This window comes from Ascaphus truei, chromosome 1 (assembly GCF_040206685.1).
Source record: "Ascaphus truei isolate aAscTru1 chromosome 1, aAscTru1.hap1, whole genome shotgun sequence".
Lineage (NCBI taxonomy): Eukaryota > Metazoa > Chordata > Amphibia > Anura > Ascaphidae > Ascaphus > Ascaphus truei.
The window spans coordinates 400,974,730-401,001,894 of record NC_134483.1 but is presented as its reverse complement, the minus strand read 5'-3'; the positions used below and the strand labels follow the sequence as shown (position 1 = coordinate 401,001,894).

The 27,165-nt window shown below is 43.0% G+C and overlaps 1 protein-coding gene across 3 annotated transcripts in view; it reads left to right on the top strand.

The window, feature by feature from the left end:
• The window catches only part of GUCY1B1 (guanylate cyclase 1 soluble subunit beta 1), a 128,334-nt gene that overhangs the window by 78,394 nt on the left and 22,775 nt on the right, over window positions 1-27,165 (top strand). For all 3 annotated transcript variants that reach the window (XM_075612728.1, XM_075612738.1, XM_075612718.1), the window contains 3 exons: window positions 19,982-20,212; window positions 22,841-22,957; window positions 26,039-26,172. In XM_075612728.1, the coding sequence (XP_075468843.1) occupies window positions 19,982-20,212; window positions 22,841-22,957; window positions 26,039-26,172 (482 nt within the window). The remainder of the gene's footprint in view (window positions 1-19,981; window positions 20,213-22,840; window positions 22,958-26,038; window positions 26,173-27,165) is intronic.

The window sequence follows — 27,165 nt, the reverse complement described above, 5'->3', positions numbered from 1 at the left end:
TAGAGTGAGAGAGTGTGTGTGTATGTATATATGGGAGAGAACGTGTGTGTATGTGGGTGTGAGTGTGTGTAAGTGTCTGTGAGTGTGTGTAAGTGTCTGAGTGTGTGTGTAAGTGTGTGTAAGTGTGTGTAAGTGTGTGTGAGTGTCTGTGAGTGTCTAAGTGTGTGTAAGTATGTGTAAGTGTCTGAGTGTGTGTGTAAGTGTGTGTAAGTGTCTGTGAGTGTGTGTGAGTGTGTGTGAGTGTGTGTGAGTGTGTGTGAGTGTCTGTGAGTGTCTGTGAGTGTCTGTGAGTGTGTGTAAGTGTGTGCAGTGTGTGTGCAGTGTGTCAGTGTGTGCAGTGTGAGCAATGAGCAGTGTGTGTGCAGTGTGCAGTGTGCAGTGTGTGTGCAGTGTGTCAGTGTGTGCAGTGTGAGCAATGAGGAGTGTGTGTGCAGTGTACAGTGTGTGTGCAGTCTGTGAGTGTGTGTAAGTGTGTGTAAGTGTGTGTGAGTGTCTGTGAGTGTCTAAGTGTGTGTAAGTGTCTGAATGTGTGTGCGTGTGTGTGAGTGTGTGTGAGTGTGTGTGAGTGTCTGTGAGTGTGTGTAAGTGTGTGCAGTGTGCAGTGTGTGTGCAGTGTGTTAGTGTGTGCAGTGTGAGCAATGAGCAGTGTGTGTGCAGTGTGCAGTGTGTGTGCAGTGTGTCAGTGTGTGCAGTGTGAGCAATGAGCAGTGTGTGTGCAGTGTGCAGTGTGTGTGCAGTGTGTCAGTGTGTGCAGTGTGCAGTGTTTGTGCAGTGTGTCAGTGTGTGTCGTGTGAGCAATGAGCAGTGTGTGTGCAGTGTGCAGTGTTTGTGCAGTGTGTCAGTGTGTGTCGTGTGAGCAATGAGCAGTGTGTGTGCAGTGTGCAGTGTGTGTGCAGTGTGTCAGTGTGTGCAGTGTGAGCAATGAGCAGTGTGTGTGCAGTGTGCAGTGTGTGTGCAGTGTGTCAGTGTGTGCAGTGTGAGCAATGAGCAGTGTGTGTGCAGTGTGCAGTGTGTGTGCAGTGTGTCAGTGTGTGCAGTGTGAGCAATGAGCAGTGTGTGTGCAGTGTGCAGTGTGTGTGCAGTGTGTCAGTGTGTGCAGTGTGCAGTGTTTGTGCAGTGTGTCAGTGTGTGCCGTGTGAGCAATGAGCAGTGTGTGTGCAGTGTGTCAGTGTGTGCAGTGTGAGCAAATGAGCAGTGTGTGTGCAGTGTGCAGTGTGTGTGCAGTGTGTCAGTGTGTGCAGTGTGAGCAATGAGCAGTGTGTGTGCAGTGTGCAGTGTGTGTGCAGTGTGTGTGCAGTGTGTCAGTGTGTGCAGTGTGAGCAATGAGCAGTGTGTGTGCAGTGTGTCAGTGTGTGCATTGTGAGCAATGAGCAGTGTGTGTGCAGTGTGCAGTGTGTGTGCAGTGTGTGTGCAGTGAGTGTGTCAGTGTGTGTGCAGTGTGTCAGTGTGTGTGCAGTGTGTCAGTGTGTGCAGTGTGAGCAATGAGCAGTGTGTGTGCAGTGTGCAGTGTGTGTGCAGTGTGGCAGTGTGAGCAATGAGCAGTGTGTGTGCAGTGAGTGTGTGCAGTGTGTGCAGTGTGCAAAAAAAAAAAAAAAAAATTTTTTTTTTTTTTTTAAATGGGAGCCACGGGAAAACCGCGTTATAACCGAATCGCGGTATAACGAGGCACGTTATAACGGGGTTTAGCTGTATAGTCTCTATCCTTATGGTTTATTCTTCTCTAGGCATCACTTACAAACAGGTCTTTCATGATATTCTCCAAAGATCTAGACACGCATTTATCTGATTTAGTGCCCTTCGTAGATGGAGTGCTAGACAAACAGTATCTATGTTAGGATTCATCACTAAACTGAAGTCACCACAGATCAGCAGAAGACGCCTATGAACAGCAGCTCAGAGATACTTTGGAGAAATTCTAATTGATTAGCATTTAGAGTGTAAATATTTGCAATAATAAATATTTACAATAGTATATAGTGTGTCTCTGATAGAATAAATGAGAAAGATATACATGTACAGTATCTACCCTCTTTATCTGGAAATGAGTCAAGACATTATAATGCTAAGTTTTTGTTGATCAAAATTGCTACTCTTCTTTTTTTAACAATCGCAGAGGATGTATAGCAATGTGGATAAAAATTAGGAGACTTATCTTTTTGAAAAGGAGTTTCCTGCAGAGAAACCACATCCCATTGTTCCTTCCTAAATGACAACAAAAAAAGCTTTCTTTTCACAGGAGAATTCAGCCCTTTAACATCATGGGGGTTATGCACTAAGCATTGATAAGTGCTTTTAAGTGAGATAAAAAGCCATTATAGCACGATACTGCTCTGTTATCACTGCTTTGTGAATCTCACAGCAGGCAGTATCACGCTATAAAGGCAGTTATCTCACTTAAAAGCACTTATCACTGCTTTGTGCATAGCACCCAGAAAACCCACTTATCACTGCTTAGTGCATAGCACCCTTAGAGAGATCATTTGGAATATGTTACTCGGAAATTACTGTGATATGAGAAATTAGAGAATATTTAAGCACAGTATAATACATGTGCAATATACTTGAGAAGATGTGCAGTGATGTTTTTATAACTTGTACCAGGAAAGGGGAGGAAATATTATGGGTTGTACCCAAACTGGGAAAGGGGGTAGCCAAAAACCAGGGAAGCTCATCCTCCCAGATAATATTACTCTGCTTAAAGCTAGGGATAACAAAGTAAAGCAAAATGGGGGAAGATTCATATAGCCGGTCCTCACGTTCCCGCCAAAGTGGGGACAGCAAAAATAAATGCTTTAAAAAACCTTTTGATTTAGCTTAAGCCTGAGCAATTAGGGAAAAGTAGGGAACACTATAACAACAATTAACCTTGAATATTAACAAGGGAACAGTGTCATAACCTTACTAAAGGCAAGTCTAGTATCATGTGCTGCGCTCGGGGTGATCTGTTAGGACCAGAAAGATTCCAAAAGGTGATGCATGTCTATGTCCCATTATGTCGAGGTCCGCGGCCTGTGGGTATACATAGTTGCGTGCTTATGGGCCTCATGCAGTAAGCCCCGATACAAAATTTTCGGCACGAATTGCGAAAATGTTTTTTTTGGGCGATTTGCCCTCGCAGTATTCAGTAAGGGCCGAATCCTTCCGATCCCTGCTGAAGCACTGCGAAAGCAAAGCTGCCGATGAGCTGTGGCGATACAGCCTGGCTCCCGATAAGGCTCCCGATAAACCTTTGGTGCCGATAGATGTTTGCAGCTGAGAGAGACAAGCCGCTCTCTCAGCGCAAACTTCGGCACCAAAAAAAGTATTTAAAAACAACTTTTATTCATAGTGTACATGTGCAGGGGGTCTTCGGAGCTGAACCGCGTTGGTTTGAGGTCCGGGGACCCCCTGCCCCCCGAGATACAGGCCCCTTTATGAGGTGCCGGTATCCCTCGGCGTTTAAAGGTCCCGATCACGTGACCGCGACCTGTAAACAAACCAGAGGGATACCGGCACCCCATAAAGGGGCCTGTATCTCGGGGGGCAGGGGGTCCCCGGACCTCAAACCAACGCTGTTCTGCTCCGGAGACCCTCTGCACATGTACAGTATAAATAAAACACACACACATCAATAAAGACTCGTTCCTTACCTTGGCGGCTATGTGCAACGGTAATGAAGCAGCATGAATGTCTTTTTAATTATACTGTACAGTGAGCAGGGGGTCCCCTGAGCTGAACCGCATTGCTTTGTGGAGCAGGGACCCCCTGCTTCCCGAGTTACAGGCCCCGGTATGTGTCATCGGGTGGCAGTGTCGCCGCCATGTTTATAGCGTCCCCGCAATAAACATGGCGTCCACACTGTAACCGATGGCCCAAACCGGGGCCTGTAACTCGGGAGGCAGGGGGTCTCTGAGCCACAAATAAATGCGCTTCAGCTCAGGGGGCCTCCTGCTTCCGCACAATATTATTAAAATACATTAATGCTGCTTCATTACCATAGCGGATAGCCGCTAAGGCAATGAAGGGGTTAACGCATAGTAGCATGTTTATTGGGGACAAATGCCCCCAATAAACATAGCATCAATACACAACATACAGTATAGTAATGGGCAGAATGACTATTATCCACAAATGGATAATAGTGCAGTTGTCCATTTACAATACATACACAACAATAAAGACTTTAAATACATATAGCACTCACCCATGTCCCACTGCCACGATGAAGGCCATCCTCATCGTCATCCTGCCCATGCCCCATCCGCTTCTGCAAAACAAACACAAGAATTACAACATCCAAATTAATGTCCCCTAACCCCTTAATCACCATAGCGGTTATTAACCGCTACAGTTATTAAGGGGTTAAGCCACCATCACCCACATACCCTCCCCCACAAAGCCCCCCAACCACCCTCACCCAATACCCACAGGGGAGTCCTACCAAATACCCTTGGGCCTAATACCCCCTCCCCCAGCACATACAGTACAATAATGTGCCAAATAACTATTATCCACATAGGGATAATACATTATTTGGCCATTATTAAACACATTCAATAACGTTAAAATGTAAAGAAACTTGTACTAACCTCATCAATAAGAAGTCTCCGTCGCCAGCATCATCCTTGGGGTCCGTTGCCAACATTAGAAATAGCCACAACATTTCAATATCATTAACATAACACTGAACCCCTTAATCACCTTATCGGGTACTAACCTGAAAGGTAATTAAGGGGTGAAGCCATCCTGCAATGCCTACAACAGTTATGCATAACATCCTCAGTGAAATAAAAACCAATTGCCTAACCAAATTCCATTTAATCATTCAATCTGTAGGCTCACATGCCTCATAAAACATTGCATTTACAGTGTATACATGTAGCATAACATGTAAACTGCATGTACACGCTGCAAATCAATGTTAACAATACAATAATGCCACTCAAATCGCCATACATCACAAGAAGTATATTATTTAATACAATAAACTCACCATCAATGAATTACTACACATCAATTACATCCCTAAACAATTAAAATACCATCCATACCAATTACACAATGAACTAAAGCTATCCTAACAGAGAACAACTTCAAAACATAGTCAAAAGTACACCAACAATTACAATATAATAAAGCAAGGCTTTCCATATCCTACTGTACGGCCTGGAAGCCCAAAACTTACATCTGTCTAAAAATAAAACACATTTAGCACACATCAATGCATAGCCACAATGATTAACAATACAGAATTAGAAGCTTTAACAACACTATCATTTCTTACCCTGTATATATATCTGTACACATACATACAGACATACATACAGTGGGAAGAAATGATATGCATTGTAAAAAATGAAAACATGAAAAAGCAACACAAAAAACAGTTACATTAAGTACATTTCTTTATTTAACTTACCATTACTTGCCCCCACCGACTCCCGTTGATCAGCTTACTCACGAACCAATCCACGACACCATCCACGACACCATCCAGGAACAAATCCACGACACAATCCAGGAACAAATCCACGAACCAAACCAGGAACCAATCCAAGAACAAGTGCAGGAACCAATCCAGGAAGCAAGCCACGAAGAAATCCAAGAAACAATCCACGACACGATCCAGGAACAGGAACCCATAAAAGAAAAAAAACATAACAAATTAAACATTAAAATAATAAAACATGACAATCAAGGGTTGTACTAGTTTTATTCTTAGTGAATCTGTATTACAATACCTTGTTCCGGGGTCTTCTTGACGTCCGGTGCCACGCCCTGGTCTTCAATCTTCAGGAGGAGGTCCGTCCTCCTCGGCATCTGCCTTCAAAATGAGACGACATAGGCTTTTATAGGCCTATGACGTCACATTTGTCGTCATATGGTTCCCACGGCCCTGATTGGGCCGTGAAAACCATGTGTTTTGGCCGATGTAAAAAAATTGATGACGTCACTTAAAGGCAATGCCAGCACAGCCAATCAGAATGGCTTTGCTGCTATTGCCTTTAAGAAAACGTCATGAAATGACACATGGCCGGACTCACATGGTAAGCCAGCCAATCAGAGTAGGGATGGAGTTCCCACGCTCTGATTGGCTGGCTTACCATGTGAGTCCGGCCATGTGTCATTTCATGACGTTTTCTTAAAGGCAATAGCAGCAAAGCCATTCTGATTGGCTGTGCTGGCATTGCCTTTAAGTGACGTCATCAATTTTTTTACATCGGCCAAAACACATGGTTTTCACGGCCCAATCAGGGCCGTGGGAACCATATGACGACAAATGTGACGTCATAGGCCTATAAAAGCCTATGTCGTCTCATTTTGAAGGCAGATGCCGAGGAGGACGGACCTCCTCCTGAAGATTGAAGACCAGGGCGTGGCACCGGACGTCAAGAAGACCCCGGAACAAGGTATTGTAATACAGATTCACTAAGAATAAAACTAGTACAACCCTTGATTGTCATGTTTTATTATTTTAATGTTTAATTTGTTATGTTTTTTTTCTTTTATGGGTTCCTGTTCCTGGATCGTGTCGTGGATTGTTTCTTGGATTTCTTCGTGGCTTGCTTCCTGGATTGGTTCCTGCACTTGTTCTTGGATTGGTTCCTGGTTTGGTTCGTGGATTTGTTCCTGGATTGTGTCGTGGATTTGTTCCTGGATGGTGTCGTGGATGGTGTCGTGGATTGGTTCGTGAGTAAGCTGATCAACGGGAGTCGGTGGGGGCAAGTAATGGTAAGTTAAATAAAGAAATGTACTTAATGTAACTGTTTTTTGTGTTGCTTTTTCATGTTTTCATTTTTTACAATGCATATCATTTCTTCCCACTGTATGTATGTCTGTATGTATGTGTACAGATATATATACAGGGTAAGAAATGATAGTGTTGTTAAAGCTTCTAATTCTGTATTGTTAATCATTGTGGCTATGCATTGATGTGTGCTAAATGTGTTTTATTTTTAGACAGATGTAAGTTTTGGGCTTCCAGGCCGTACAGTAGGATATGGAAAGCCTTGCTTTATTATATTGTAATTGTTGGTGTACTTTTGACTATGTTTTGAAGTTGTTCTCTGTTAGGATAGCTTTAGTTCATTGTGTAATTGGTATGGATGGTATTTTAATTGTTTAGGGATGTAATTGATGTGTAGTAATTCATTGATGGTGAGTTTATTGTATTAAATAATATACTTCTTGTGATGTATGGCGATTTGAGTGGCATTATTGTATTGTTAACATTGATTTGCAGCGTGTACATGCAGTTTACATGTTATGCTACATGTATACACTGTAAATGCAATGTTTTATGAGGCATGTGAGCCTACAGATTGAATGATTAAATGGAATTTGGTTAGGCAATTGGTTTTTATTTCACTGAGGATGTTATGCATAACTGTTGTAGGCATTGCAGGATGGCTTCACCCCTTAATTACCTTTCAGGTTAGTACCCGATAAGGTGATTAAGGGGTTCAGTGTTATGTTAATGATATTGAAATGTTGTGGCTATTTCTAATGTTGGCAACGGACCCCAAGGATGATGCTGGCGACGGAGACTTCTTATTGATGAGGTTAGTACAAGTTTCTTTACATTTTAACGTTATTGAATGTGTTTAATAATGGCCAAATAATGTATTATCCCTATGTGGATAATAGTTATTTGGCACATTATTGTACTGTATGTGCTGGGGGAGGGGGTATTAGGCCCAAGGGTATTTGGTAGGACTCCCCTGTGGGTATTGGGTGAGGGTGGTTGGGGGGCTTTGTGGGGGAGGGTATGTGGGTGATGGTGGCTTAACCCCTTAATAACTGTAGCGGTTAATAACCGCTATGGTGATTAAGGGGTTAGGGGACATTAATTTGGATGTTGTAATTCTTGTGTTTGTTTTGCAGAAGCGGATGGGGCATGGGCAGGATGACGATGAGGATGGCCTTCATCGTGGCAGTGGGACATGGGTGAGTGCTATATGTATTTAAAGTCTTTATTGTTGTGTATGTATTGTAAATGGACAACTGCACTATTATCCATTTGTGGATAATAGTCATTCTGCCCATTACTATACTGTATGTTAGGGGGGTATAGGTGTTGTTGGGTATATATATATTGTGACAAACGGCTTACTCCAGGGCTCCGCCGTCTGTCCGGGACTGTTAGAACACGGTCTTTTAGGGTAGGTTAAATGATGAGACGTCACGTACTGTTCCTTTAAACAGGCTATGCCTGGTTTATTCAGTCCCAGGCACTGAGACTGCCACAGTTTAAACAGAAAACAAAGCCAAACAAAAAGCTGCTCGTCTGAGCGATAACTTAAACTTAGATGTCCCTGACTCAGAGTTGGAAGTGGCTTGTCCACTTCCACCAACAAAATAAGTACCTTTGCAGTCTTTAGACAAACTAACAGAATGAATGAAGCGATTTGGGAAAGAGGCTTTCTCACCCCTCTGCAGTTCAGCAGCCTTCCAGGCTCTTGGGCGGGGCTCAGAGGAAACAGGAAACAGGTCTTATATACCTGAACTCTAATCAGCATGACAGGTGACAGAAAACAGGCAGCAGACAAACTGTGGAATGGAGTGCCTGTACCACGAGGCTGCCCTGTTCAGCTTAGACAGGACAGAAACTGTTCAGTATCCTGGGAGCCCTGTATATGGAGTTTATTACCAACCCCTGGTTTCTGTCACATATCCTCCCCCCCAGCTCAGACCTCGAGGGGTGAGCGACCATGGATATTAGGGAGTGCATCCTTGACAACCCGTCGGCATTGCCATGTTTGTGCCCCGACCTGTGTTCCACAGAAAATTTAAAGGGCTGTAGGCTTAGGAACCACCTGGTCACCCTAGCGTTCTTCTCCCTATTTTGACACATCCAGGTAAGGGGTGCATGATCTGTGACCAATCGGAACTTTCTCCCCAACAGATAATACTTGAGTGTCTCTACAGCCCACTTTATTGCGAGACACTCTTTCTCGACTATGGAGTAATTTTTCTCCTGGGGATTTAGTTTCCTACTTAAATAAAGGATGGGGTGCTCCTCCCCTTGAGACTCCTGGGAGAGTACCGCCCCCAGCCCTACCTCAGATGCGTCGGTTTGGACTACGAACTCTTTGGAGAAGTCAGGTGTGACCAACACTGGTTGGGCACAGAGAGCTTCTTTCAGGCTTCTAAAGGCCTGTTCGGCTTCGGGGGACCACTTTACCATTAGCGGTCCTCTTGCTTTTGTGAGGTCGGTTAGTGGGGTTGCCTTAGTTGCAAAATTGGGAATAAACCTCCTATAGTAGCCAATTAACCCCAAAAAGGTCCTTACTTGTTTTTTTGTGACTGGCCTTGGCCAATTTTGTATCGCCTCTACTTTGAGTGTTTGTGGTTTGAGTAACCCTCTACCAATAGAATACCCCAGATACTTGGCCTCCTCCAGACCAATAGTGCATTTAGCGGGGTTAGCAGTTAGTCCAGCAGACCGAACTGCGTCGAGCACAGCTTGGACCTTTGGAAGGTGGGACTGCCAATCTTCACTATGGATTACCACATCATCCAGGTAGGCGGCAGCGTACCGAACATGTGGTTTTAAAATTTTATCCATCATTCTTTGGAATGTGGCGGGAGCTCCATGTAAGCCAAAAGGCAGCACCTTATATTGAAAGAGGCCGTCTGGGGTTGAGAAGGCTGTTTTTTCTTTTGCCCTTTCTGTGAGGGGAACCTGCCAGTACCCTTTTGTTAGGTCTAGGGTTGTGAGATATCGGGCTTTGCCCAGTCTCTCTACAAGTTCATCCACCCTGGGCATAGGATAAGTATCAAATTTTGACACCGTGTTTAGTTTCCGGTAGTCATTACAAAACCTTGTTGTACCGTCTGGCTTTGGGACTAAAACTATAGGGCTGTTCCACCCACTTTGGGATTCCTCAATTACGCCTAGTTTTAGCATTTTTTTAACCTCTAAACTTATAGCCTCTCTCTTGGCCTCTGGGATTCGGTACGGTTTAAGGTTAACTCGGACCCCCGGTTCAGAGACTATGTCATGTTTAATTACGTTAGTTTTACCTGGCTGTGTAGAGAAGATTTCTTTGTTCCTTCTCACTAAACTCTGGACCTCTCGTTTCTGATGCACGGACAGTGTTTCAGCTATGCTAACCTCTGGGTCAGTTTCTTGATTCTCTGACGGACCTGGGGGTACTAGGGTTAACAAGACCTCTCTATCTTTCCAGGGCTTGAGTAGGTTTATATGGTAAATTTGCTCAGGTTTCCTCCTACCTGGCTGCCTTACCCTATAATTTACTTCTCCCACTCTTTCCAAGACCTCATATGGCCCATGCCATTTAGCAAGGAATTTACTCTCCACGGTGGGAACCAGAACTAGTACCCTATCACCTGGAAAAAAAATTCTGACCCTAGCACCCTTATTATACGTATTCCTTTGTGCTTCTTGAGCTTTCTCCATGTGTTCCCTCACTATGGGTAGGACTGCAGCAATGCGGTCCTGCATTTGGGCAACATGCTCTATTACACTTCTGTAAGGGGTAACCTCGTGTTCCCAAGTTTCTTTGGCTATATCCAGTAAGCCCCTTGGATGTCGGCCATACAATAGTTCAAACGGGGAGAAGCCTGTGGATGACTGGGGAACTTCCCTAATGGCAAATAACAGGTATGGTAACAAACAGTCCCAGTTTTTCCCATCCTTATCGACCGCCCGGCGTAACATGCTCTTTAAGGTTTTATTGAACCTTTCCACTAAACCATCTGTTTGTGGATGATAGACTGAGGTTCTGAGATGCTTGATTTTTAGGAGTTTACATAGCTCTTTTGTTACTTGGGACATAAATGGTGTTCCCTGGTCAGATAAGATCTCTTTAGGAATTCCGACCCGGGAAAACAGAAGTACTAACTCTTTTGCTATGTTTTTAGCAGAGGTGCTACGTAGGGGAACTGCCTCCGGATATCGGGTAGCATAATCTAATATTACCAATATATGCTGATGTCCCCTAGCAGACTTTATTAGGGGTCCTACTAGATCCATAGCAATCCGGTCAAATGGTACCTCTATTATGGGAAGGGGTACCAATGGGCTGCGGTATGCTTTGAACGGGGCGGTGATCTGACATTCTGGGCATGAGGAACAATAGTTTGTAATTTCTGCCAGAACCCCAGGCCAATAAAAGCTTCGGAGAACCTTTTCTTTTGTCTTTTCCACCCCTAGGTGTCCCCCCAATGGATGACTATGTGCGAGGTGTAATACTACGTTACGGAATGTCCGTGGTACCAACAATTGTTTAGTTGTAACTGATTTTCTTTTATCAACCCGATATACTAGGTCGTTCTCTACCTCGAAGTAGGGGTAAGCAAGTGACCTATCTGGTTGGCCATGAGTACTATTCTGGTCCCGTATATTTCCCCTTGCTACCGCTAATGTGGGGTCCTCCCACTGGGCCTTCTTAAAACTCCCAGGACTGACCTCTAGGTCAGCGAGGGTCTTATCCTGTACTGGGGTGGTAAGTGCCTGATCAACATCTTGATTTGGGGTATTCCCTACCAAAGTAGTGATGGGGAAGGGAATTTCACAGCACTCCTCCTTTTCCCCCTTCTTATTTGGGCCCTCGTCAACCTCCATTTCTGAAAAAGGGAAAGGATTTGTTTCTTCTAACACTTCGTTATGGTCTGCTATTGAACTCTGGGCGCTATTCTGAGGTGGGGACCACATTTTTAGAAAATGGGGAAAGTCGGTCCCTATTAACACATCATGTGCCAGTTTGGGTACAACACCCACCTTGAAATCTAAAGAACCAAATTCTGTTTCAAAAAAAACATCAACAGTGGAATATTCATGATTATCCCCATGTATACAACAAATTGCCACTCTTTGTGAACTGTTTACCTGTTTCTTCTTAATGGGCAATAGGTATTCGGACACTAGTGTGACCATACTCCCAGAGTCAAGAAGTGCCCGAACCCTCTTACCATTAACCTTTACAAATGCCCACAGATGGTTATTCAAGGGGTCCTCTGGGCTAGGGCCCATACATTGGGACAACAGCGAATAAGGTTCCACGCTGTTGCATTGCATGGGCTCATCATTTAGTGGGCAGATTTTTGCTGTGTGGCCCCTCTCATGACAATTTACACATTTAGGTACATAGTCTGTGTCCCACTTAGAGCCTTTTCCCGGCTCCCCATGTTGGCTATTGCCCTTAGTGTGCGAACCACTGTTGCTGGGGCGGCGTGAAGGTGGTCGCCGCTCTTCAGCGCCCCTTAACCCCGGTACCCTTTTACCGTCTCTGGAAGAGTCCTGGAACCTCGGATAGTGGGGTTGCTCCACGACTGTGGGTTGCGGGTGCTCTTCTGCTGCACTGTACCTTTCTACAAGGGCCACAAGCTCATCCGCATTGTGGGGGTCACTCCGACTGACCCAACGGCGTAAGGCAGAGGGAAGTTTCCTCAAGAACTGGTCCATGACCAACCGTTCCACGATGTGGCTTGCTGAGTTGATCTCGGGTTGTAGCCACTTCCGGGCGAGGTGGATGAGGTCATACATCTGGCTTCGGGTGGCTTTATCCATCGTGAAGGACCATGCGTGAAACCTTTGGGCACGAACAGCCGTGGTTACGCCGAGGCGGGCGAGGATCTCGAACTTCAATTTTGCATAGACGTTAGCTTCGGCTGGCTCTAGATCAAAGTAAGCCTTCTGGGGTTCGCCGCTTAGGAAGGGTGCGATTAGACCAGCCCACTCAGCTTCTGGCCATCCCTCTCTCTGTGCCGTGCGTTCAAACGTGAGAAGATAGGCTTCCACATCATCCGAGGGTCCCATCTTCTGAAGGTAGTGGCTTGCCCTGGTCATTTTCGGAACTGGGGCTGCCTCTGCCAGTGGAAGGTTACTGATAGTCCCCCTCAGGATCTCGAGTTCCTGCTGTAAGCCCTGAGCGAACCGCTTTTGCTCCTCTCTCAGCAGGCGGTTTGTCTCTTGCTGGTTTGCATTAGTCTCTTGCTGGGCTATTAACAGCTGTCGCTGGGTTTCACTCGCCTGTTGCTGGGCTTCATTCGCGTCTTTCTGGACAGCGACATTGCGTACCAGCGCACTCACCACGTCTTCCATCTTGTTTGGAGAGAGAGAAAAAAAAACCTTCTTTTTTTTTTTTTTTTTTTTTAAAGTTCTTTAACCCCCAGACCTTTCAGTGTTCTGCCCGCATTCTCCACCATATGTGACAAACGGCTTACTCCAGGGCTCCGCCGTCTGTCCGGGACTGTTAGAACACGGTCTTTTAGGGTAGGTTAAATGATGAGACGTCACGTACTGTTCCTTTAAACAGGCTATGCCTGGTTTATTCAGTCCCAGGCACTGAGACTGCCACAGTTTAAACAGAAAACAAAGCCAAACAAAAAGCTGCTCGTCTGAGCGATAACTTAAACTTAGATGTCCCTGACTCAGAGTTGGAAGTGGCTTGTCCACTTCCACCAACAAAATAAGTACCTTTGCAGTCTTTAGACAAACTAACAGAATGAATGAAGCGATTTGGGAAAGAGGCTTTCTCACCCCTCTGCAGTTCAGCAGCCTTCCAGGCTCTTGGGCGGGGCTCAGAGGAAACAGGAAACAGGTCTTATATACCTGAACTCTAATCAGCATGACAGGTGACAGAAAACAGGCAGCAGACAAACTGTGGAATGGAGTGCCTGTACCACGAGGCTGCCCTGTTCAGCTTAGACAGGACAGAAACTGTTCAGTATCCTGGGAGCCCTGTATATGGAGTTTATTACCAACCCCTGGTTTCTGTCACAATATATATATATATATATATATATATATATAATTATTTAATTATTTATTTAATTCGTTATTGTGGGGCTGGGGTGTGTTTTTTTTATTATTGTGGGTAGTGGGGGTGTGTGAAGGGGGCATTAGCCCCAACGGTGGTTGTTTAGGGCTTGCGGGTGGGTAGCGGGAGGCCTTAACCCCTTCAGGACCGTAGCGGTATTAACCGCTACGGTCGTGAAGGGGTTAAGTGCCCCCGCATCCCCCCCGCAAGTCCTAAACTCACACCCAGGGCCAAATACCCCCCTCACCCATCCCCGCTACCCACAATAACGCTGGCACGGTGGGTTAACCCCTTCATTGCCTTAGCGGTTAGCCGCTAAGGTAATGAAGTGGCTTTTAAATGCCTTTTTCCTGCCTCGGATGCATGCCGGGGGGCTCCGGTGCGGGTATCAGCTCCGGAGACCCCCGGCATCAATCACAGGCAGGAAAAAGGGCTGATTTTTCCTAAGTGTCGCCCTTGCCGATGCTTCTCCTTCAGCAAGTTGCCAACTTTAGTTGGCGGGCTGGATTGGCCATAAAATCTCCAATCTGGCCTGCCGATCAGCACCAAAAAGCTGATCGGGGCTTACTGAATTCAGGCGGGAAAAAAAAGTCCCGATAAGTGGCTTATCGGCAGCCGGGTGGCGAAATTTTTTTTTTCGGAAGAAAAGTTGCCGATAATTCCCACTTATCGGGGCTTACTGAATCAGGAGGGCAAAAAACGGCTATAAAATGCCGAAAAAGCCTTATCGGGGCTTACTGCATGAGGCCCTATGTTGTTAATAGCCAACATATAGTAGATCTCTGACTATTTTCTGTACGTGTGAATAGGTTACTGGGGAAATTATACATTAAAACATATTGTGATCAAAAGAGAGAAAGGGATGGATATATTAATAAATGGGGTGACCTCACCCGTCCCACCAAACATAGCCACTGTGTTTATGGAGTGCAATAAAGAGCAGGAGCACATAGCAAATGAGGGACACCTGTATTTAATCATGAAATGTTGAGCATACTTTAAAATACAACAGGATTCCTCTGTGATGTTTAACCCTCATGTACTCACAAACCAAAACCGCGACAGGGTGAGAGAGAGGGATGAGTCGCCAAAATTAGTGCAAAGAGGGGAGACTTTCCGCATGTCGCCCATGTGATCTTCACCTCCCGCAGCCATGGACACTTCCTAGTGGATGTTGAGGGACCAGACTGCTTTTCTCTAGTTGAAAAATACAAACCTGCAACAAGAAGGGAAGACTGACAGATGGAAATTGACAGACATTAAACAGGTAACAGTAAAAAAAAGAAAATAGGGAGTATGTAGCCTGTGTCAAAGTGCCAGAAGCCGTGACCACAGGGACAGACAGATTATTCTTTGTAGGGATTCATGCATGGCTGCACCTTACTACATGTGGCCTGGGTCATCTGCGGTTTAGGTGATTGTTGCATCGGGGCACTGGATTTGGAGAGAAGTCCGTATTCGCTCAGTATGTGGTGGCCATTTTCTGCATCACGGACAATGGTTTGGGAGCTATTTTTTATTATTATTAATTTAAAGGGGGCATCCCAATTCATGTACCATATGTTATAGGTTTTCAACTTGTCTGCTTGGCCTGTGTCACTGGCGATAGATCAGGGAAGACACAAAGTTTTCTGTATTCCTCTGTTTAAGCCTTAGGCCTCGTCCAGGGTGGCACTGAGTGGGCGCGCGTGCTCAGGCTGGCCGCGATGAAACACATTGCGGCAATGTGTGTGGCCAGTGTGGGCAAGCACCTGAGCATGTGCGGCACTTAGATGCTTGCAGAGAAAGCAAATATGAATTTGCTGCTCGCAAGCACGTCACGTGAGCGGTTCGCCCTTTGAGATCGAACCAGCTCCATGATGTCGTGGCCGTACCCCCAGACGAGCGCACACCTAGCCGGCCATGAATCGCCCGGTCGTGCAGGGCGCAGCGCACGAGCGCCAGCACGCCCGCTCCCTGCCTGGCCGCAGCCTAAGAATGTGGATAATTTTCTCTTTTACTTTATAATAGTGCATTTGCACCACTGAATCTACAGATGAATCCTGAGGCACTCCCCGAGGTTTCCTTACTCTGTGCGCTCTATCCATAAGAAGCTCCCAACGTGCCATGTTCGGTGACCCTATTTGGAAAAATCAGTCAGAAAAATGATCAGGCTTTCTTGGTCCTGCTTCTCTAGATATTCTTGATCCACTGGTTATTAAGTTGGGAATTATTTTCAAGGTGGTCTTGTTTTTCCTCCAGGGTCTTAATAGTTGCTTCTTACTCTGTGCTCAAGTTTGCTGTGAGCCACAGCTAAAGCCTCTTCCCTGTTCTCAAGTGTATCAGTCTGCTCCCCACTGGAGGCAATTTCCTGCCTCAGCTCCTGCACAGCGTTCTGCAACTCCAACTGGAGGGTTTGTTTAAAGTCTTTAAAAATACTCTGTATTTCCTTGCTTGTAGCAGGGATCAAGCACTTATTCCCATGACCTGTTATTTATATTATTTGTTATTTATATGATTACAACATGTATTACTACTGTGAAGCGCTATGTATATTTATGGCGCCATATAAATAAAGACATACAATACAATACTCCGGTTCTGAGGAGGAGCCATGCTCCTTGTTGATAATAGTGGAGATAGACTGTGCCTCACCTCGTGGTGGGTCTCCCGTGGTTTAGTCCCTGTGGGTGAAAAATACATCGTTCCTCAAATTTTTGTTTAGTCCATTGTAAGGTGACTTTTTCAGGGAATTGCCCCAATTAGAGCTTATTTGCCATCCCGCTTCAGCGAAGCTCTTGATTTAAGTGCCAGCTTGAGCTGCTGCACGCATGCGTCGCAAACACTGATCTTTAAATAAAATAAAAACACCGGAACGATAACAAAAATAAACAAAGATGTTATAAAAAAAATAAACACTGAAAACTTGAATTCTAAGGGAGAGAGATGTGAGGCAGGGACGCCAGATAAAAGCATTTAGCAGTTATCAATACGACATTGAATGAGGGCATGTATTAGTCTTTTAGTAGTTCAGGAGTATAATGAGAGAAAAGGCGTGCTAAAGCTTAGCACCATTTTTGGATCTGGCCCTATATTGCTTAAGAAAGATACATTAAAGCAATTTAATCAAATGTCCCCAAATAGCACAATCTTGCATGCACATCATCCAATTTGTTAAACAGCAGCTCCATTTCTTTGTATTGTATGATTTTGGCTGACACATTAAAACTCGTACTTGTAAAATAGCACAATGAAGTGTGCAAGTTTTGAATAACGAACACTATGCCGGTACTGTATGTCTGTGTTTCAGTGTTTATATTTACAGTTTTTAATATACTTATTGTTCAAAATGCTAAACAAAACAAAGGGACTTGCAAAGTGAATTGCTATTACTTTGAAATTATTTTACTCTAGTTTTGTGCCTGTGCAAAAACAAGATCACATTTTTTATATAAATCTTTGGCCTTTGAATCTTTTCTTGCCACATGGCCCTAGAACATATTTCATCAGCAAAGGGGTTTATTCCTATGTCAATCTTCATTAACAGAATATGGTGAATGAGCGCAAAAAGAAAATCACTTTCAACTGTGCAAAATTATTCTAATATAAAATCCCAATATCCAAGTGAGAAGAGTAAGGATGGCAGAGAAATAGTTTTAGGAAGTGTGGGATGGGACTCATTTAAATATACTTTGCATCAGCTGTGTATCTCAGGTGTGCTCCTTTTTCAGCACAGGCATCTCGCCCTAATTTATTTGGAGGGAGGTTTGAGGGATATATACACACGTGTACACAACTTGAGATTCTACTAAATTGAAAGTCTCTGTCTCTCTAAATCCAAGTGCAGATTTTTAACAATCAGTCACGGATTTGAAATCCGCCGCTCGGATTGTCAGTGATAGATTTTTTTTAAATGTTATTTTTTTTTAAAGGCAGATTTGCCTTTTTGAGACTGATCCACGGAAATCCGTGGCTCAAAGGAACTGCATGAGCCGAGGCGGATTCAAATTTTGTAAAAATAGATTTGCCCATCTCTTACTGGGAGGCCCGGGGGACCCTTGCTACTTCCTGACACCGCCTTCCCTCCCATTCCTTGAATAACAAATCAGCAACTAACCTCTGAGTTTCTACCTCCCTCCAATAGCCCTCTTTCCTCTCTCCAATGTCACTAAATGCCACGTTTCCCACCCGGATCCCATTACACACTACCCCTTTTCCTTCACCTACCATGGACTCCCTTAGCTCCCCCATCCCTTCTTCCCATACCTGGTGCGAATTCTTTCCTGCATGCTTCCTGAAGTTTTACTATACCTTGATCAGAAAATTTGAACTTTGCCAAAAAGTTAATTGACAACCCTTGTTATATACTGTATAGAGTACCAGAAAAAAAACAGCTCTAAAGGACACAAGTTTAGACATAATTGTAAAAAAATAGCAATGACATTAATGTATAGTGACGTATGAATTTGTTTTGGCATCGCGTGCATGGCCGCCTTTGGTATAAGCATGGCCTAAGTCTTCTGGAAGAAGATGAAGGGGCGATAGAAACTAAACAGTCTTTTTTTATCCTTTGAGAGTGAACATTGTGTTTACTAGAATTGGTTGTGATTCGTGATCTTCAAAACTTGAAATCTGACAAAGCCTTTGAGACAGAATTTTATGTCCCTCTAAATATTTGCCTTCAAAAGAATAAAAGAATATGCCAAATTGAATGATTATACTTTTAGATAAAGGGAGCAATATTGTACTCTTAAAAACAGAGGAACATGTACAATAAAATATAAGACTTTTAATTGTTATATAATTGAAAATATTACTTATTCTGAAAGAATAATAAAGTAATTTTTGAAAGCATCTATGAACACATATACATGTTTTAGATCCACAAACCTGCCATTCCCCATGGTCACACAGCATACAGTACAATGCTTCCACTACAGCCAGGGATTTGGGACAATGACATGCAAATGAGCACTCACACTGTGTCACTTTTTGCTTCTTATCCATCTTAACCTAGATTGCTATAAGTTTATGTCTGCAGTTTAACATAACAGCAAAGCCTGGGTTAAAGAAGTGCATGGTCAGCAAACCTACAGTAGGTTTGTTTTTCTTTTGTTGGATGGTTTCTTTGATAGCTAGTATTTACATCAGGCCTGCACAACATACAGCCCGCGGGCCACATGCGGCCTGCCAGGACTCCCTGTGCGGCCCGCGACGGCCCTCAACCCCCATTCCCTTCCTTAGTAGGGAAGGAGCGCGCTCCAGTGTTGTGATGCTCTCCCTCGCCCGCTGAGCCCGCTCCAGCACAGGTATGACGCGCTGACACGCTCCCCCCTCAGCCCACTCCAGCACCAGAAGTTGACGCGCTGACACACCCCCCCCCAATCTGCTCCAGCACCCGCAGTTGCCGCACTGATGCGCTCCCGCACTGACGTGCTGAAAGGGACTGGGGGAGATGATGAAGGGTGCTGGGGGAGATGAAGGGTACTGGGAGATGATGATGATGATGAAGGGTGCTAGGGGAGATGATGATGATGCACTGGTTACTAATGTGTTAATGTTTTTGTGATGATATGCAAATGTAGAAAGACTTACTATTTGTGTTGCCGCCACCGCGATGATCACGACCCCAATGGATCCAGAAGCATGGACCCCCAGCAGCACGATTGTGGCAGACACTGTCCTCATCGCCATGGCAAAAAGCAAATGGCTGCGGTGCTGGGCACTGTAAGTCTTGCTACATCTACAGTATATGTATGTGTGTTTTTTTCAACCTAGAATACAGTAGGCTAAAATATTTGAATTTCTCTATGGCAATCACATCTATAGATTTACTTTTTGGCAAGTTAGTCACCCTGGACGAAGACTGTGAATGCTTTATTGCAGCTCTTCAGAGTATAGTAATAGTATGTGAATTAGTTATTTTGTGAAAATTACTACTGCTAATTTGCATTTAGACAAAGGGAGCTCTGAATTCTTGTGGTTACTTATTCACAATTCATAGAACTGGGTGAAGAGGTCCCCAGCGCCTTTTCATTTCTTTTGTAACAAAAATGGTCAAAACAAACTTTTCTGAGTTTATTGAAGACGCTTATTGTAGTAAAAAAGTTGTTTTTTTATAGAAAGAGCATTTATATTTAATCAATAAAATAAGTCAATTCTATTTGTTGCATATACTGTAGGTGTCGATACCATTGCAATAGCTAAATTCTGCTTTAAAATTTGCATTTTCTCAGGTAATTCAACAAAGAAATGAAGAATATGATCACACACAGTTTTTAATTGAAGAAAAAGACTGCAGAGAAGAAGATTTGTATGAAGATCTGGACAGATTCGAAGAAAATGGCACACAGGAGTCCCGCATAAGTCCCTATACTTTCTGCAAAGCTTTCCCATTTCACATAATGTTTGATAGAGACCTTTTTGTTACACAGTGTGGGAATGCTATTTACAGAGTTCTTCCACAGGTAAAATGTTTAGAATTACTTTATTTTTATTGGGTAGTCAATGCATTAGGGAATATTCAGACATTCTGTAAACATCATTATCTAATGCCAAAAAAAGGATTGCAGTAGTAATAAACAATGGATGAAGATATCATATTGTAAATTATTCCAAATATTTACACATACTACATCAGTGTTTTTATAATTTCACCAAAGAATTTAGGGGGTTCATTAAACTGCGATAGGGCCAATTTGGGCACTATCATATGGAAACTCCCATAGAACTAAGTGGGATTATCTGTGCGACAATAAGCAATATCACAGTACGATAAATAAACCTCTTAAAGTTTCTGTAGAGATGCAATTCTAGACGCCACCGCTCCCCTCTCTCTAGAGGACTTGAATTTACTTGCTAGACTTGGTGCTTAGAATCTACAAATCTGATTGACTCAGGGGTTTATAATACCCTTGAGTTTCATTCACAAAACCCTGCAGCCAATCCGGGCGTGGGCGTTTCCTAACCAGCCAATCAGAGTGATGCTGGTCTTGTGAAGCTGGGCAAGTGGGGGTGCTGAATCTGCCAAGGGCATGTGCAAGGTTGCCACTTGCAATTCAGAAGCCACACGCTGGGTTTGGCTCCTCCAAGCCTGGTAGGGCAACGGAAATTCAGAGAACTTCCATTCATCCCAGGACATGGGTACTTGCTCTTCCCTCCTGCCCAAACGATCTTGACACCTCGGACATACTCTGTGGCTTTCATCTCCAGGGTCTAGTAAGACTTACTGGCACCAAGTTGGTAACCCCAGTGGCCTGTCAGAACATTGGTTCTGAAATTCCCAGATCATTTACTGTGCACAAAGCATATATGTACTTAACACACTTTGTTAATAAAATATACACTTTAAAACCCAACGTCTTTCTGGTATGGGGAATAGGTATTTTTCACTAGCAATATTCCCCACACACTATTGCATAGACTAAGTATGGATTGTAAGCATCCCCTCACAACCTTATATGTATGTTTGGAGCACCTCAGAACCCCTGTATTTGTTCTGGCTGACCTGGGCATTTACTGGGTAGCCCTATTAACCTACAGACCCTTTGACTGTTTCAGGGACACCTTACATCCTAGCCCCTTTTACCTTTCTGGTCAGTGCTGAAGCAGGGAACCAACCCATGAACCACTATGCAGGTTCTTGGTGACCGGGGCATTAACTGGGCATCCCTCTTAACCTAGGGACCCTTCATAGTTACCTGGACACTTTGCATCCCTATGCTCCATTTACCTTTCTGGGCAGGAAGCAGGGAACCCTTGCAGGGTGTCGCGCAAGGGTTTTCAAGGGCAGATATTGCCAGGACAATGTGCCTATATGTATCCTGGAATCAAGCATGATTCTCGGGTACATTTTTGGGGTATCCAGCAACTCTGGAACCCGACTACCTAGACATTCTAACAACACTTTCTCCGCAAAACCCCCCTGGAAACTCATAGACTAGCAAACCCTTTTCGCTGTCATCCATGGAAAGGCAAAAACACATAACATCTTTATTGTCACACAATTACAGTTTATGCATTTAACAACCCTGGGCTCAATAGCTAACTCTTCTTGAACCCTTATTACAGATTAGGGGTAACCAAACGGGCTTCAACCTTTATTTGAGAGCCTGGTTACCCCCCTACTGTCACAAAGGAGCAATTCATATTTGTCAAGTTTTTTTATGCACCCTGAAAATGAATACACAACAAACTGTAGTGAAGCTTAGTAGCTCTGGAGAACTTCTTTCTGAAGTTACTGTACATGTGCAGTAACTTTAAAGAAAAAACAGAGCAGAGCAGCACCATGAATTACATGTTGAAATGTGTGTTATAACTGCATATCTGCATATCTGATATGATCCAGAATAATAGCAGACTGCATAGGCCATCCCCACTGATTTTGCAACAGTTAGGTTTCAGTGGCTGTAATTTTATCAGGACTCAGGAGCCCCTACTGATTCTTGCTTATCAGTTTTATAATGTCCATGTTCATCTTAGAACGGTGTATGTACAACTTGGTCGGAACAAGTAACTGGTAAGCCTCCAGTGCAAGCAAAGAAAAACAATCCCTCTGGGCCCCCGCGTTATACGGTGGCGGCGATGGAAGGGGGCCAACCAACGCAGTGATTGCGGAAGTTGTAATCCGTTGGGGCCTGACTTCTGAGTTAGGAGCGCCTGGGTGGGCTGCTGCTGCCGCATTGTGCCCCGCACCATGGGTAGTGCCCGTGGAGAGGGTGTTGAGAAAGAGAGAGGGAAATTAGAAATGACGGAACGTTGTTGCAGCTGCTAAAATAAACTCCGGAACAGTGCTCCGGCACATGAAGGATGGGCCTCTAAAAGTGATGGACACTGGTCGGCTGCACATATGGTAGTTCCACCACCGTGTACAAGGGGTAGCAATTTGAACGGCAGTTTTACTTATTTCCTGGAGTAGATTCCAGATATCAGTAAATGTGTCATACAGCGCTCATTAACTTTAACTCGCAATAATTATGATTTTTTTTATTATGTAAATATTTCATTTGAAGTTTACATACCCACTTAATTAATGTGAACTGCAATTGTTCTTTCTTACTTGCTAACCTACTATTCTTTTTCAAAAAAAAATTCAGCTCCAGCCTGGAAACTGCAACCTACTGTCAGTTTTCTCTTTGGTTCGACCTCATATTGATATTGGTTTCCATGGGATTCTTTCTCATATCAACACTGTATTCGTCCTAAGGAGCAAGGTACCTAAAGAATATAAACTTTAGACGTAGATATGCTACAAAGAGATACGCCGTTGTTATTATAAGCAATACAGTTTGGTGACAGCAGTGCTGAATTAAATGACTGCGGACGACAGGCACAATTGTGGTACAGTAAACAAGAAGATTAGAGAACTTGCCAGATCCCCTTTCTTCTGAATTTCAAAGCTACTGTAGCTGTCAAAAATGCCAGAATAATTAGTAGTTGGAAATGTTCATTGTTTTCAGACTGTGCTAAAAGGAGATTTATTTCAGTATTGCGTAAACATGTGGATACAACGTCAAGTTAACAAAATAGAACCAGCTATTACTTGACATACAGAATATATCTAGTAATTCAACATTTGAATACCTACTGCATAAGCTGCATTGAGTTTTAACACTAAATTATCAATAAGAATGACAGTACGATACACCACTTTAAGTATTTACTGTTATATTTTGCTGAAGAATAGATTTTTACCTGCCTTATTTATAGTATGACCCTTTTATCTATTTTAAATAGTTGATTGGACATATTCTGGGGGTATGCCATACAGCAGAAGTGGTCAAGTGGCAACAATAATGGTTTTGGAATGAGAAATCCCAGTTCAAATGCCAGTGCAAGCTCATCAAATTAGTTTATCAACTTGTTCCTCAAAGCCAAATTACAGACCGGCAGAATTTTATGTGAGCACTGTATAACAAATAAACTATTGTTACAGTATGGGTGCAATTATATTGATCCCTATTTTCTTTATTAATATTTTCTAATAATATATATCACAGAAAAATCACAAATGCTAAAGATCACAGAAAGAAAGGAAAATATGCATTTAAAAGATAAAGTAGGATTCTCAGCAATACCATATAAGAACTTAGCAACCTGTTTTGTCAGATATATGCTACTCATTTAAAGAACTGGTTTCTGTAAAATTCTGCCTAATATTTGCATAAATGTGTGTGTACATAATGCCAGCTACTGTAGCTTAATGATGTGCCACATCCTTTTATTGGGATGATCAGATGATTAACTGTTGTATTTCCTCTAACATTGAGGGAAATTACGACATGAAAATTTTAACTCGTTAACACGGCTTTGATCATGGCATTGCTATTTTAAATATTTTTAATTACCACTTGTTGTACAATGGAACGGAACCAGGGGAGCGTCAATATCTGAAAAAATACATACAAACTACCATAGTGTATACTGTATATAAAGCAACATATAAACGGTAGGGCTCCAAGGAGCAACAGAGTGCTGAATTAAGGAATATAGTCCATAAGCAGCATATAATTAGGGAGAATAATATCCCAGAAGAGAGACAACAGAGCCAAGAATAAAAAAGCCAAATCAAATTTATCCGGAAATGGTAAAATTCAAGGCTTACAAGATACCAGATTCAAACAGGCGTGGGTAACAGGTTTAAAGATGGAACGCCGAGTCGCGACGTGCCATCCTGAGGGAGACAGTCTCCAGCTGATGTTCCGTTGGCGCCAACTGTTCCGTGAAACCCGGAAGTGACGTATCGGCATCCAGTCTGCAGTACAGGAGATACCGGTGGAGAAGTCAGACGTGCAGGAGGTCCACGAGGTCGCGACTCGGCGTTCCATCTTTAAACCTGTTACCCACGCCTGTTTGAATCTGGTATCTTGTAAGCCTTGAATTTTACCATTTCCGGATAAATTTGATTTGGCTTTTTTATTCTTGGCTCTGTTGTCTCTCTTCTGGGATATTATTCTCCCTAATTATATGCTGCTTATGGACTATATTCCTTAATTCAGCACTCTGTTGCTCCTTGGAGCCCTACCGTTTATATGTTGCTTTATATACAGTATACACTATGGTAGTTTGTATGTATTTTTTCAGATATTGACGCTCCCCTGGTTCCGTTCCATTGTACTTTGAGTGTGGACCCTGAAACAGTCCTACAAGGGTTTGAGTGTTTTTATCTTTATTTATTGCACGGTGTAGTTTATATATAATTTGTTTTATTTTATTTCAATTGATTGTTTATTTCACTGTTATTTGCACATAGGTATAGTGTTTGAGCGCCATCTAGTGTCCTTTATATGTAATTACCACTTGTTGTCAGACAACAAATATGTATCATGCTATATGAATGAAAAAGAGCATATTGTGAATTGAAGAATGTGAGCACTTGCAATCAACATGGGTACGTCTGACTGAGAGTAAAGTATAAGCGTCCAAATGAATCTAAATGTTCAGCCCAGCAACTTGGCAATAGCAGCAAGATGTAGCCAACGGTATTGCACCGGCTGGTGTTAGCACTGCCCATTTATCTTGCATGGCTAATTGAAAGCAATGGGCGTGTTTCCCTCTGGTACATTGTGTTACAGTGTGTCCTGTCACGCCAGCAGTTTAAATAACATTGGCTACACCTGTTTGTTAAATTGATTAATATTCCCTATAATAAACTTGGGGGGTCATGTATCAGAAACTCCCGGCTGCAAAACTGCAACAAAAAACTGCACCAAAATGTAATTCCCAATTAAACCAATGGTATTTTCTTGATAGATGAATGTGGTACTGTATTTTTACACCAGTTTTGCCCTGTTTTGCAGCTGGGAGACTTTGATACATGACACGCTACAACTCCAATTTGCCTGACAGATTTCAACTATTTCTACTAGTTCTTCAATGGCCCAATTGCATATACTATACTGTATTAAATGCCATTATATTAAATCAGCTTCCCTATCCTGGATATGAGTTTAATCCTATTCATCCTGCAGCGTTGGGAAGCATCTTCACAGTATATTGAATAGAGGTCAAGGTTGTAAATTCCAATTCCCTTTGTCAGAATGGCACCACATTCCTACATTATTCATGTGCATTATATGCAAACTGTGATTAATTACAGTGATTTAATCTCCTAAATGAGTTGTATTTTTATGATTTGTTCATGTGATCTGGGTTTCAAGGCTTTTCCAGGTTTAGTTATTAACCCGAACCTCTACTCTGCTCTCTCCAAGTTGCATGAGCTAATTCCTACCTATTTACTGTATTTGTTTTATTGCCATACTATTTCAATTAATACAGTGTCATTTTATATTAAGGAAGGTTTGCTGGATGTGGAAAAATTAGAAAGTGAAGATGAACTGACTGGCACAGAAATCAGTTGCCTTCGCTTGAAGGGACAAATGATCTACTTACCTGAAGCTGACAACATTCTCTTTCTTTGTTCTCCAAGGTATACTAACATGCTTTTGTACCTTTGTAATGTTGGTTTTACTGCCCTCTTAATGAGGTAGGAATGGGAGTAGGGGAAACTATGATGCATTGTTCAGACCAAATGACCATCTTGACCTTTACTTTTGATGTGTTAAGAGAACAGAAGGTTTGGATAGAGCAGTGTTATTAGTCTGACTAACATGTGGGAATGGATTCTCTAATTCCAGAGCAATAATATTAGATGAGCTGTAGATTTTAAAAGGAAATGAGATCACAGTTCAGAAAACATTGTGATGCCTGTGGAGCCAGATAAGGCTTTCATAAAACATAATAGTCCCACATGATACTCTGATCCTTTTTATTTGCTACAGTTTGGGAAAACATTATTATAATTGCGGAAAGAAGTGCTGGTGGGTGTACATTAGGAACAGTTCATTAAGATGTTTCCATCCAACATGGTGTAAGAAGCGTACATACATTGGGGATTGATTCATGTACAGTATTTTAGCAAAAACGTACATCATTACCAAAGAAATCTAGCTATAGTTTACAGTTTATTCAAAGTTTACCAGTAAGCTAGAACTAGGACTTAGTGAATCAGGTGTTTTATGATAAAACATATACATTGTTAAGTCATTTAGCTGTAGCATCTTGGCATACATGTAAATACTATAACAAAAGGCAAATCTTTGTGCATGTCAGTAAATTGAAATTTATTAATGAAGAATGTTAATTAACCTTAATTGCAATTTGTATTAGCATTTACAGGTTGCAGACAGTGGGTGGGTAACAGCTGGGAACGGCCCATCAAACACTGTCCATCATGGCCCAATTTGTCTCTCAACTTAAGGTGTTGAATATGCCCTTTATAATGCCTTCCCACTTAACAAATGGACCTGGCTCCTCTGATCATCGATTAGACAAGCCAGCATCCAACCCTCCCCCCACAAAAAATATATTACAAAAATTTAGGCTTGGGCCTGGTTCACGGCTTGAATCCTAGGCCTCGGCT